Source organism: Mustela nigripes, chromosome 11 (assembly GCF_022355385.1).
Source record: "Mustela nigripes isolate SB6536 chromosome 11, MUSNIG.SB6536, whole genome shotgun sequence".
Lineage (NCBI taxonomy): Eukaryota > Metazoa > Chordata > Mammalia > Carnivora > Mustelidae > Mustela > Mustela nigripes.
Genome location: NC_081567.1, coordinates 19,498,249 through 19,512,470, shown reverse-complemented (window position 1 = coordinate 19,512,470; position 14,222 = coordinate 19,498,249). Strand labels below are relative to the sequence as shown.

General features: G+C 44.7%; 1 protein-coding gene across 4 annotated transcripts in view; it reads left to right on the top strand.

Moving 5' to 3' along the window:
- Window positions 1–14,222, top strand: part of LCMT1 (leucine carboxyl methyltransferase 1) — a 56,323-nt gene that overhangs the window by 35,510 nt on the left and 6,591 nt on the right. Inside the window, exons 7-10 of one of the 4 annotated variants that reach the window (XM_059415089.1) lie at window positions 8,902–9,022; window positions 11,007–11,075; window positions 12,843–12,944; window positions 14,070–14,161. In XM_059415089.1, coding sequence (XP_059271072.1) covers window positions 8,902–9,022; window positions 11,007–11,075; window positions 12,843–12,944; window positions 14,070–14,161 — 384 coding nt within the window. The remainder of the gene's footprint in view (window positions 1–8,901; window positions 9,023–11,006; window positions 11,076–12,842; window positions 12,945–14,069; window positions 14,162–14,222) is intronic. The other 3 variants (XM_059415090.1, XM_059415091.1, XM_059415092.1) reach the window with 3 other exon arrangements.

Here is a 14,222-nt window from a genome sequence, read left to right as displayed (position 1 = left end):
TATTAACGAGTGATCAGTAGGTTGCTTCAAGCTGACGGTGCTCAACCTGGAGCCCTCTCAGAATGAGGCAAGCCCGAGTGTCGGAATCTCATCCTGGGCTCCAAGTGACCTCTCCTGCTTACAAGTATTTAGTAGGGGCAGTTTTTTTCTTAAACAAAACCCCCCCACCACCACCAAAAGCCTCTCTGAGCCTTAATTTCATTTGTCAACTGGGGTAAAAACCAGTCCACAAGATGGTCCTGAAGATTAAGTTAAGTCTGCTGTGAAAGTGGTTGAACAAAATTGACAAATAGACTACAGTCTCCTGTAGATTACTGCGGTCACCATGGTAACCAGTTGCCACCTACTGCCACTGTAGTAAGCCACCGTTGGAGCAAATCTGCTAAAAGATCAGGAAATAATCAGTTACAAATCAGGCTAGCTCTTGAAAGGGAAGTTTGCCTCACCTTTGGACATCTACAAAATGGATGAAGAGCAGTTGCTGTGACAAGTATTATTACGTATATAATTATCCGGAGCTTTGTTTGTGCTCCGTATTTTCCTTTACGACTGTCTTTGCTTTGCTTTCAGTTCTATTTTGAAAAGTATTAATCCAATTTTTAATATTACCAATGGCTGTGTCCTAGAACTACACTGAAAAATGTTAAACTTTCCATTTTCAAATAATTCAAATCTACAAAAAAGTTGCAAAAATCATACAGAAAATTCCCATATAGCCTTCTTTACGTGGCTTCCCCCTGTGGTAGTGTCTTAAGGACACTTTTGCATTAAAAAGGTTATTGGAGCTGTAGTTCTCTAACTATCAACCTGTTAATTGGAGTCTTAGAACTTTTCCCCCACTCATTCTCTTTTTCTCATCATTTCTGTTGATATAATCTGGGGTTTTAAAACTTAGGTTATTGCTATTTTTAAAAAATTATTTTTAATATTTTTCTTTCTGATTTTCAACATTGTTTGCAACTCAGACTTCATTGACTTTCCTCTGGATTTAGTGCCCTCGGTTTCTTTTTTTTTTTTTCTCTTAATATATTTTTTTATTTATTGGACAGATAGAGAGAGAGAGAGATCACAAGTAGGCAGAGGGGTGGGAACAGGCTCCCTGCTGAGCAGAGAGCCAGATGCGGACTCTGGGATCATGACCTGAGCCAAAGGCAGAGGCTTTAACCCACTGAGCCACCCAGGTGCCCCCCTCAGTTTCTTTATACTGTGATCCAGTTGGGTACAGAGAGCATTTGGATATATATTCTCAAATAACTTGAATTATATACCATTTCATGGTCAAAAAAAAAGGAAAGAAGGAAACCCATGAACGGTAATGATCTATACTTGGTACTGTGATTAGGTCAGAGCCCGCACTTGTTTGGTGGGGAGCCTTTCTGGTGATAAAGAGTGTACACCCTGAGCCCAGGTGTACAACTTCTATTCTGACAGTAACATATACCATGTGTTTTTCAACTGCTTTCTTGGGTATTCGAGTTCAGACAATGTATTCGTGTTCAGACAATGTATTCGTTTTGAGAACCCCCACCAGTAAAAATCGACAAATATAACCCACCTGTGGCATGCCTGGGTGGCTCAGTTGGTTGAGCATCTGACTCTTTTTTTTTTTTTTAAGATTTTATTTATTGATTTGACAGAGAGAGAGAGAGACAGTGACAGAGGGAACACAAGCAGAGGGAGTGGGAGAGGGAGAAGCAGGCTTCCCACTGAGCAGGGAGCCCAGTGTGGGGCTTGATCACAGAGACCTGGGATCATAACCTGAGCTGAAGGCAGACGCCCAAGCATCTGACTCTTGATTGTGGCTCAAGTCATGATCTCAGGGTCATAGGATCAAGCCCCATGGTGGGCTCTGTACTCAGCGGGAGCCTACTTGAGATGCTCTCTCTCCTTCTCCCTCTGTCCCTCCCCCATCCCCTGTGCACATGCTTTCTCTCTAAAATAAATAAATAAATCTTTAAAAAAATTTTTTTAGGAGAGCCTGAGTGGCTCAGTGGGTTAAAGCCTCTGCCTTCAGCTCAGGTCATGATCCCAGGGTCTTGGGATCGAGCCCCACATGGGGGAGGGTAGCGGTCTCTGCTCAGCGGGGAGCCTGCCACCTCCCCCCATCCCCACCCGCTGCTGCCTGCCTCTCTGCCTACTTGTGATATCTCTCTGTCGAGTAAATAAATAAAATCTTTAAAAAAAAAATTTTTTTTTAAAGTAACCCACTTGCTTTGTGAGAAAAATAGCAACCAGCCATGAGGAATAGCCATATTTAGGGGCCGAGAAAGAAAGTGGATACAGTAAAGGAGGGAGAGAAGGAGCAGTAAAAGAGCCAGGAATAAACCAGCAGAGCTCACATCATTCGGGGTTGTGTTCCCTTTTAAGAATTAAGGGTTTTAGAGATTTTTCTAGGAGTTTATTGCTTTTCTTATTTCATAATTTGTTCATTACTTCGTGTGTTGAATCAGAGTGCATACTAACCAATGTAATTTCCTTAAGATTGTTCGTGTTCTTGTCAATTCTTGATGGTAAAGACATATAAGAATTTGATTTGATTAAACAAGTATCATTATTTCTGCATTTGTCAGTCAGTTTTTAATGTGTAACAGAGTCTCTCCAACTCAGTGCTTTAGAAAACTTCCACTTTAGAACAGCTCACAACCTAGATACACAAGTTGCTCAAGGTTCTGTGTGAGTGGAGAGTTTGGGCTGGGCTTAGCCGGTTGGTACGTCTGCTGGGGCCAGGTATAGCTGATATCCCCTTAGGTTCACTATATGTGGACAGCAGGCAAATAGGACGCCTCATTGTATTGCACAGGGCCTCCCCTCCAGTTGCAAGCTAGCTTGGGTTCATACCCATGATGGTTTAGGTTTCCAGGCAAGAGAGCCAGGGCCCCTGTGCAAGTGATTTTCAAGCTTCTGCTTGCGTTAAGTTTGCTACTGTTCCCTTGGCTAAAGCGAGTTCTACAACTAACCCCGATACCTGGGGAAGGAAGAGTCTCTGCATCTGGAGTGAAAGAGTCTGCTGTGTCACCTTGTCACCATGTGCAGGTGTGGTGGGGGGGGGGTCTTATTTTCATTTAAATTAAGTTATTTAACAGACAGTGTGTTATGTGTTACTAGTTTCAGAGATGGAGGTCAGTGATTCATCAGTCTTCTATAACACCCGGTGCTCATTACATCCCATGCCCTCCTTGGGGTCCATTCCCCAGTTACCCCCTCGCCCCACCTCCATCCCCTCCAGCACCCTCAGTTTGTTTCCTATGATTAAGAGTCTTTTAGGGTTTGTCTCTCTCTGGTTTCTTCTTACTTTATGTTTTCCTCTCTTCCTGTATGATCCTCATGATCCTTTCTTCCTCTCTTCCTGTATGATCCTTTGTTTCTTAAATTCCACATATGAGTGAGATCATATGGTAATTGTCTTTCTCTGATTGATCTAGTTCGCTTAGCATAATACCACTAATTCCAGGGCACCTGGATGGCATAGTCTGTTTAGCATCTGCCTTCAGCCCTGCCTTGGGAATCCCTGCTCAGTGGGGAGTCTGCTTCTCCCTCTGCCTCTCTGTTCCCCCTGCTTCTGTTTTTTCTCCCTCTCAAATAAATAAACTAACTATTTTTTTAAAATACCCTCTGGTTCAGCCACATTATTGCAAATAGCAAGATTTCATTTTTTTGATGGCTGAGTAGTGTGTGTGTGTTTGTCTGTCTGTCTGTCTTTCTGTGTTGTTTACATGACATCTTCTTTATCCATTCATCTGTCGGTGCACATCTGAGCTCTTTCCATAGAAAGAGCTATTGTGGCTATTGTGGACATTGCTGCTATAAATATTGGGATGCAGGTGCCCAGTTGGATCGCTACATTTGTATCTCTGGGGTAAATCCCCAGTAATGCAATTCCTGGGTTGTAGGGCAGCTCTACCTTCAACTTTCTGAGGAACCTCCATACTGTTTTCCAGAGTGCCTGCACCAGCTTGCATTCCCACTGACAGGGTAGGAGGGTTCCCCTTTCTCCACATCCTTGCCAACATCTGTCGTTTCCTGAGTGGTTAAGTTTAGCCTTTCTGACCAGTGTGACATGGTATCTCTTTGTGGTTTTGCTTTGTATTTCCCTGATGCCCAGTGATATGGACCATTTTTTCATGTGTCTGTTGGCCATTGGAATGTCTTCTTTGCAGAAACGTCTGTCCATGTCTTCTGCCTATTTCTCGATCAGATGATTCTTTGGGTGTTGAGTTTGGGAAGTTCTCTGTAGATTTTGGATACTGTCCCTTTATCTGACACGTCTTTTGCAAGTACCTTCTTCCATTCTGCCAGTTGTCTTTTGGTTTTGTCGACTATTCCCTTTGCTGTGCAAAATCTTTTTATCTTGATGAAGTCCCAGTAGTTCATTTCTGCCTTTAGTTCCCTTAGCTTTGGAGACGTGTCTGACAAGGCGTTGCTGCAGCTGAGGTCACGGAACTTGCTGCCTGTGTTCTCTACAATTTTGATAGATTCCTGTCTCGTGTAGGTCTTTCGTCCACTTTGAGACTATTTTTGTGTATGGTGTAAGGCAATAGTGTAGTTTCATTCTTCTGCGTGCAGCTGTCCAATATTCCCAGTACCATTTGTTGAAGAGACTGTCTTTTTTCCATTGGATATTCTCTCCTGCTTGGTCAAAGGTTAGTTGACCCTAGAGTTGAGGGTGTATTTCCAGATTCTCTATTCTGTTTCATTGATCCATTTGTCTGGTTTTGTGCCAGTACTCTCTGAATGATTACAGCTTTGCAGTAGAGCTTAAGATTGGGATTGGGATGCCACCAGCTTTGGTGTTCTTTTTCAACACTCCTTTGGCTGTCTGGGGTCTTTTCTGGTTCCAGACAAGTTTGGGGATTATTTGTTCTATCTCTGTGAAAAAAAAAGTTGCTGGTATTTTGATAGGGATTGGGTTGACTATGTAGACTGCTCTAGGTAGCATAGACATTTTAACAATATGTGTTCTTCCAGTCCATGAGCGTGGAACATTTCTGCCTTTCTTCGTGTCTTCCTCAGTTTCTTTCCTATAAGTGTTCTGCCGTTTTTGGAGTACAGATCCTTTACCTCTTTGGTTAGCTTTATTCCTAGGTATCTTATGGTTTTGGGTGCAATTGCAAATGGGATCAACTCCTTAGTTTCTCTTTTCTCTGTCTCCTTGTTAGTGTATAGAAATGCAACTGATTTCTGGGCATTGATTTTATATCCTGCTACTTTGCTGAATTCCTGTATGAGTTCTAGCAATTCTGGGGTGGAGTCTTTTGGGTTTTCCACATAGAGTATCATGTCCTCTTTGCCCTTTCTTTCTTTCTTTCTTTCTTACTTACTTTTTTAAAGATTTTATTTGTTTATTTGATAGAGAAATCACAAGTAGGCAGAGCATCAGACAGAGGGAGAGGGAGAAGCAGGTTCCCTGCTGAGCAGAGAGCATCAACAGGACTCGATCCCAGGACCCTGAGTTGAAGGCAGACACGTAGCCAACTGAGCCTTGCCGGCACCCCTGCCTTTTATTCTTTCTGTTGTCTGTTGTCTGATTGCTGAGGCTAGGACTTGTAGTGCTATGTTGAACAGCAGTGGTGATACTGAACATCCCTGTTGTGTTCCTGACCTTAGGGGAAAAGGGAAAGGCTCTCTTTTTCCCCATTGAGAATGGTATTCACTGTGGGCGTTTCATAGATGGCTTTTATGATATTGAGGTACATTCCCATATGGGAATGTACCTCTCCCTACACTGTGAAATTTTGATCAAGAAAGGATGCCGTAGTTTGTCCTATGCTTTTTCTGCCTCTGTTGAGAGGATCATATGGTTCTTGTCCTTTCCTTCATCTATGTAGTCTATCCCTATTGATTGATTTGCAGACATCGAACCACCCTTGCATCCCAGGAATTAAATTCCACTGGTCATGGTGAAGAATTGTCTTCACGTACTGTTGGATCCTATTAGCTAGTATTTTCGGGAGAATTTTTGCATCCATGTTCATCCGGGACATTGCTCTGTAATTCTCCTTTTTGGTGAGGTCTCTGTCTGGTTTGGGGATCAAGGTAATGCTGGCCTCATAGAAAGAGTTTGGAAGGTTTCCTTCCATTTCTGGTGTTTGAAACAGCTTCGGAAGGTTGGGTATTAATTCTCGTGTAGCTCGTTGGTAGAATTTCCCCCTGGGAAGACTTCTGGCCCTGGACTTTGGTTTGTTGGGAGATTTTTGATTACTGCTTCAGTTTCTTTGCTGGTTATGGGTCTGTTTAGGTTTTCTATTTCTTCCTGGTTCAGTTTTGGTCGTGTATCTATCTCAGGGATGCATCTGTTTCTTCCGGATCGCCTAATTTGTTGGCATATAGATGCTCGTAATACGTCCTTACGGGTGTTTGTATTTCTTTGGTGCGGTTGTGACGTCTCCTCTTTCATTCATGATTTTGTTTATTTGGGTCCTTGCTCTTTTTGTTTTGATCAGTCTGTCCAGGGGATTATCGATCTTCCTAATTCTTTCAAGGAGCTAGCTCCTAGTCATTGATCTGTTCTACTGTCCTTTTGGTTTTATTATATTGATTTCTGCTCTACTCTTGAGTGTAGGCTTTATTGGCTGTTCTTTCTCCAGTTTCTTTAGGTGTCAGGTTTGGTTGTGTATCTGAGATCTATCTTGTTTCTTGAGAAAGGCTTGTATTACTGGATACTTCCCTCTCTTTGTTGCATCCCCAGAATTTTGCACAGTTATGCTTTCATTTCCATTGGTTTCCCTGAAGTTGAAGATTCTGCTTTAGCCTCCATGTATTTGAGTTCTTTCCAACTTTCCTCTTGTGATTGAGTTCCAGTTTCCAACCATGGTGGTCTGAAAATAGGCAGGGAATGATCCCAGTCTTTTGGTACCAGTTGGGACCTGATCTGTGTCCCAGTAGGTGTTCTGTTCTGGAGAATGTTCCACGTGCACTCGAGAAGACTGTGTATTCTGTTGCCTTAGGGTGGAATGCTCTGACTGTATCTGTGAAGTCCATCCGGTGCAGTGTGTCGTCCAGAGCCCTTGTTTCCTTGTTGATCTTCTGCTTAGACAGTCAGTCCTTGGCAGTGAGGGCGTGTTAAGGTCCCTGACGATGATTCTATTATCACCAGTGTGTTTCTTTAATTTTGTTATTAACTGGCTTATATAATTGGCTGATCCCATGTGAGGGGCATGAATATTTACGATGGTTAGATCTTCTTGTTGGATAGACCCTTTATGATATAGTGTCCTTCATCATCCATTATTGGTCTTTGGTTTCATCTCTATAGGTCTGATACAGGGATTGCTATCCTAGCTTTCTTTGGAGGTCCGTGAGCGTGGTAAATGGTTTTCCACCCCCTCACTTTGAATCTGGAGGTGTCTTTGAGTCTAAGATGAGTCTCCTGCAGACAGAGATTATATCGATGGTCTTGCTTTTTTTTAAGATTTTATTTATTTATTTGACAGAGATCACAAGTAGGCAGAGAGGCAGGCAGAGAGAGAGGAGGAGGAGGCAGGCTCCCTGCTGAGCAGAGAGCCGGATGCGGATGCAGGGCTCAGTCCCAGGACCCTGGGATCGTGACCTGAGCCGAAGGCAGAGGCTTTAACCCACTGAGCCACCCGGGTGGCCCTCAATGGTCTTGCTTTTTTATCCAGTCTGGTATCGGTGAGCCCTCAGAGGAAAGCAGTCAATCACTCCTATCTCCCTGGTCTCCAACCACACTCCATCCTCATCCAGCCTGTGACCGAGCATTTCTATCTCAGGCACATGATCCCTTTCAAGTCTGCAAACTGTGCCGACTCCTGCAGTGTGCACCTGTGCCATGCCTCCCAGGGGAGGAAGGGGGTTCTTGTGGTGGTTCTGCTGCTTCCTGGGCCCCTAGTCCGGGAGCAGTCACCTGACCATGCCTTGGTTCCCAGTTTCTAGCAACCCCAAGCTGAGAACCCCCTCCTGGGCTCTCTGATTGCAGCCGTCTTCCCTGCTCCGATGCCCAGGAGCTCTGCCACACTCAGGCACCCCCAGTCTTTCTGGGACGCTGGGATCCTGAGACTACACTCTCCTACCCAGGATTCTGCCCTGCTTCACCACCGGAGCTCCTTTCAGGCAGGGACATCCTAGTGAGCCAGGACAGACGTCTGAAAGTTCCGATTTTGTGCTCTGCTGCTCTGTCGCTTTGTGGTGCCGGTTTATGGAGGCTCCCCCAACCCCCACGGTTTATCTTCCGGTATGTTGCCTCGGATTCACTTCTCGGCACCTCCTACCTTGCAGAAAGGGGTCCCTTTCCTATTTGTAGAGTTGCAGCTATGCTTTGATCTCCGGTTGAGTTTGTGGGTGTTCAGAATGATGTGATAGCTCTCTAACTGAGTTCCTGGGACCAGCCAAAACCAAGGTCTCCTACTCCTCCACCATTTTGGACTATCGGGGGTAGGGGAAGAGGAGAATTTGTAGCTATGTCTACACAACACCACGTGCCTTTAACACTGTTTCAGAAGCGAGACAAATCCTTGCTCATTGCTCACCTTTTTACAGTCTGAAACTTTGGGTCACGATGGTGTTCTACATCTATTAGTACATTGACTGTTGATGTGCTTGTTCAGTGTGTCTTGTTTTCCTGGGGTGTGAAAAACAGAGTTTTACTGCCCCACCAGTACTGCCACATGGGTGCCATTAGAGAGTCCCATTTTTTTTAGTGTGTACTTGACATCTATCTGTCTATCTTTCTTTCTTTCTTTCTTTCTTGGCGGGGAGAGCATGTGTGCAGGGGGAGGGGAGAATTTCCAGCAGACTCCCCACTGAGTGGGGAGCCCGATGTGGGCTTGATCTCACTACCCGGAGTTCATGACCTGAGCCGGGTGCTTACCCAGCGCAGCCACCCAGTCATCCCTAGAGAGTCGGTTTGATGAATACATGTGGATGTGCCTTTTTTCTTCTCTTAAGATTGCCAACACTCCTGATTGCCGAATGTGTGCTGGTTTATATGACTCCGGAGCAGTCGGCCAACCTTCTCAAGTGGGCAGCCAACAGTTTTGACCCCGCCATGTTCATAAACTATGAACAGGTAAGTGGGAGCATGAGACATTTGCTTTCTGCCTCTATTTCCGTGGTGGCTCAACACTCTCTGAGCAACCTCAGTATGTTTTCCCGCTTCCTCTTTTCCTTCTGCCTCTGCCCACTCACATACCTCCTTTTTCATTGATTCTGGCAATCCCCAGCATTCCTGATTTCTTTTTTTTTTTTTTTTAATTTCACAGACAGATCAAAAGTAGGCTGAGAGGCAGGCAGAGAGAGAGGAAGGAAAGCAGGCTCCCTGCTGAGCAGAGAGCCTGATGCGCGGCTCCATCCCTGGGTCCTGGGATCATGACCTGAGCCGAAAGCAGAGGCTTTAACCCACTGAGCCACCCATGTGCCCCCTGATTTCTTGATTTCCAGCGAACTTACGGCCAGAGTCTGAAACTTCTGTCTTGGCCTTAATAGAAGTTTTCTGAGTTCTCCTTTTATCATTGTATTTACTGTAGATTCAGACCTTGGTGAAGGGAATTTGGGCTGTCCTATGGGTGGAGGGGTAGCCGACTCCGATTCCTTCAGAGGCAGGAGTGATGCACATGGATCAAGTTGGCCAGTATAAGGCAGGCAGGAGTGGTGAGGACTACAGTGAACCCGAGTGTCCATGTCCCATCTGATGGGACGGTCCCCCGCTCGGTGCCAGTTGCTTGTTACTGTGTGGGTGTGTGAGTTAGAGTTGAGAACTCTTTTTCAGGACCTTGGTCCGAGACCAGTCTTGGTTTTATTTGAGAATAAAATTTCCTGATCTCTGAGATCACTGAGTTTGCACCACTCTTCTGCCTTAGCGGAAAGGGTTATGCTTTCGAGGTTTAAAATTACTCAGCTTGGGTCTGAATCCCGGCTCTCGCTCTTATGCCTGGCTCAGTGACCTTCAGCAGAATTGCATGGTGGTTGGGAGTCCATGCTCTGGAGGTAGACTGCTTAGCTGTGTGACCTGGACAAGTTGAATAATCTCTCTGTGCCTGTCTCCTTATCTGAAAAATGGGAATAATAACAGTCCTGACTTTGTAGGGTTGTAGTGAGGAGTGAGAGAGTTAATTTGTACAGGAGCGTTTATGGCACTATTGGGCTGCAAGGCAGGCCTGAACTGTTCTGGATCTCTTGGAGCCTCAGGTCCTTGTTGTAGTTTTAAAGATTTTATTTCTTTATTTACTTATTTGTCAGAGAGAGAGAGAGATCAAGAGTACAAGCAGGCATTGGCCTTATAACGGTTGCAGGCAGAGGCAGAGAGAAGCAGGCTCCCTGCTGAGCAAGGAGCCTGATGTGGGACTCAATCTTAGGACCCTGTGATGATGACCTGAGCTGAAGGCAGCAGCTTAACAGACTTGGCCACCCAGGCATCCCCCAGGGCCTTGTTTTTAAAGGGAAAAACTTCTCTGGATTATTAAGGGAACTCATGAGATGATGTGTAGCAATGGCGAATGACAAGCCCTGAATACACGGTAGCTATTTTTTTTTTTAAGATTTTATTTATTTATTTGACAGACAGATCACAAGTAGGCACAGAGGCAGGCAGAGAGAGAGAAGAGGAAGCATGCTTCCTGCTCAGCAGAGAGCCCAATGCGGGGCTCGATCCCAGGACCCTGAGATCATGACCTGAGGCGAAGGCAGTGGCTTTAACCCACTGAACCACCCAGGCGCCCCCACGCATGGTAGCTATTTTTATTGCTTTTATTTTGCTTTTACTGGTTTTACTTTTTTTTTTTTTTTAGTCTCATTTTATTTTTAAATTTTATTACAGACAAGAGCAGTCAAGGCCTTGCCCACTACAACATACCTACGGACAGATCTAAGGCTAGACCTGGTTCACTGTTTTGCCACCCTGTGCCATGTTCTTGTATAGGCCAGGTTCTTACAGAGGTGTTTCTTGGTTGAGTTTTCTTCCTTACCTCTTTTTAATTGGGGGCACTCCTCAGACTCAGTCTGCAGTCCTCATGAATGGGTATAACAGTAGCCAGCCTCATTTGTCTTTTCTGTAGATCCTGGGAATCTGTCTTTGCTTGCAGGATACTATGCCTGGGGAAAATGAATTCTGCTTGACACACATTGTGAGTGTTCATCTGGGTTTGTCTACCTTGTTTCATTCATGTTTTCTCTCTTTTTTAAGATTTTATTTATTTATTTGACAGAGATCACAAGTAGGCAGAGAGTCAGGCAGAGAGAGAGAGGAGGAAGCAGGCTCCCTGCTGAGCAGAGGCCCTATGCGGGGCTCAAACCCAAGACCCTGGGATTATGACCTGAGCCGAAGGCAGAGGCTTTAACCCACTGAGCCGCCCAGGTGCCCCTCACTCGTGTTTTGTCTTATTCAACAGGGTATGAATGTAAAATTTGACCACAGATCCTGTCACTTTGGGCAGGCCTGGAGAGGTGCCATTGTCAACTCCATTGTCCAAGCCATCCCTAAACTGACGCGGTTCCCACCTCCCATCCTCTTTTTGTGAATAATAAACATTTAACTTAATTTTCTAACAAATACAAACTCATTGGCATACTCACGTGTATTAAATATTCCCATGCCTTCCATGACTTTCTGATCAGTAGTTTAAAATGACAAAAACCGCATAAATGATGAGCCTGTCAGTACTGATACAAGAAGATAGCAACTTTGTAAAATTTGCTGACTAGATAGCAGGCACATCCCACAAGTTTTGCATGTGTTAACTTACTTGATTATCACAATAGCCCCCCAGGTTTTGTGGGTAAGTTGGCCGAAGCACAGAGAATTAGACAGTTTGCCCACAGCCACCCAGCCTCACAGCTAGAAAGTGTCAGGCCACGATTCCAACCCAGCGAGTGAAAGGATGAAGTGTGTGCTCACAGACACACTTCGATCCTGAAAAAATAGTGGGCAGTGACCATTAGTGCCCCATGACCCTCACACATCCAGCAAAAGAGAGTAATACTGGTTCTTGTCTGGCAACGTTGTCATGGAACTCTGAGAATCATTCTATATATTAAAGCAATGAAGTTTAGATACTTTATTTGTGACAGGGTAATAGCATATACCTTATGATAATATACACTGTATTCTGTTTTGTGGCATTTGTGTGTATATACACTTTAATAGTCTTTTAAACTGGTTTAAAATTGTTCTTAAGAAGTAACACTACATGCAAAATTTTTTTTAAAAATCAAATACTACAAAAGGATGGACAGGGAAAGGCAAGCCTCTCTCCTACCCTGGACTTTTGCCCTGTAACATGGGAAGCGAAATGGCCAGATTCCAGAATTATTTTGTGCATATATAAATGTAGACAAAGGTTTTTTTTTTTTCCTTAAAGGTGGATAGGAGCATATTCTACGCATTCCTCTGTACCTTACCTTTCAAGAGTTTGTTACCTATGAAATCATTCCATATCTGCGTCTGTGTCTATATCTACATGTACTACCTCTTTTTTTTCTGTTTTCATGGCCATGCAATATTCCATGAAATGACCATGCTGGAATTTCTTTGACCCCAGGTGAAGGGCATTTAAATCCTTCCCAGGTCCTTCCTGTTACACGTAATGCTGCCATAAACATTCTCGCACCCTTGCGGGCACGCATGAGTAAACCCACAGAACAGTGTGCTGGCAGTGGCGTGGCCACCTCCCAGGCTGAGCGCCGCCCATCCAGTTGCCCTTCAAGAGGCTGTCACAGTGTACGCCCTTGTCACCTCTGCATGCTGTGCCTGCACCCAGTTCTGTGACCTGCCCTGGGTATCAACAGATGTCGGCCTTGACTGGTTAGAAATAGGGTGCTGATGTCTTAGTTTGCATATTCAGGAAGCAGAGAAACCCTTCTGGCTGTGTCCACCCTCCTCTTTCCCTTCCCAGGTGAACATGGATGACCGGTTTGGACAGATCATGATCGAGAACCTACGGAGGCGACAATGTGACCTGGCAGGAGTGCAGACCTGCAAGTCGTTAGAGTCACAGGTCAGAGAGTGGGGACTCTGTTGCCCTGAGCCACCCAGGGAAGGGCATCTTCCCTTCGCACATCTGAGAAGCTGGGGCTACACGGGGGCCACTAGTTCATCATGCTAGGGAAGGCCAAGTCCTCAGTGTGGAAAATACATGTGGACATTTTCTATACCCCAGCATTTAAAACTTTCATCATACAGATTTTCTAACAGTATGAAAGTACAGGGAATGATAAAAGGAACACCCTTTTTCCCATCAGCCCGCTTCAGTAATTCACATTTTGTCCAAATTGTTTTATTTATCCCCAGTTTGTGTTGGTGTTGTCATGGGAATATTTTAAGGCAAATCCCAGGTAAAATATCATTCTACCCATAAACATTTCAGTATGAATTTCGTGCCAGTAAGGACTTTCTTACCCATGGGATCACAGATCAACCAGATCTCCTTCATAGCACCCTGCCCATTGTGTGTTCAGATCTCCTAAATTGTTAAAAAAAAAAAAAAAATTATATAGCTGGTGTGTTTGAAACAGTATCCAAACATGGTCCAACCTTTGTACTTGACATTTCCCTTAAGTTTCTCAGAATCTAATAAACCTTTTTGTTAAAGATTTATTTGAGAGAGAGACAGAGACAGCACGAGCAGGAAGGGTGGGTGGGGGGAGAGAGAAGCTCAAGCAGACTCCACACTGAGCATGGAACCTGAGTCGGGGCTCCGTCCCAGAACCCTTGAGATCATGGTCTGAGCTGAAACCAAGGGTCAGACACTTAACTGACTCGCCACCCAGGCACCCTGCCGGAATCTAGTAGATTTTTCTAAATATCTTTTTTTTTCCTGCCTCCATAAAATAGGTTAGATTTTACAGGTCTTCGTCACATTACCACTCGAATGCTTTCAAAACTATTGCTCCTGGAGAAGTTTCTGTACTTCTCTTTAAATATACCTAGGGGACCTCTCTCCCATTGTAACAGTGCATGTTTGGTGTAGAAAATTGCAAAGTAAAGAGAAGGAAGGTAGGGGCCAAGATAAGCTTTCAAAAGAGGAGTCATCTAAGAGAAATTTTCATGTGCTTGAAGAGTGTCTTGGATGTGTACGCCAGTGCCTTGTACCTTCTCCGTTTCTCTCCACCACACATTCTAGAAAGAACGGCTCCTGTCGAATGGGTGGGAAACGGCGTCAGCAGTCGACATGATGGAACTGTACAGCAGATTGCCTCAAGCTGAAGTGAGCAGGTGCGGGATCAGCAGTAGTTAGCCTCACGGCGGACAGTTATGAATTAAAGGCATAACTCTC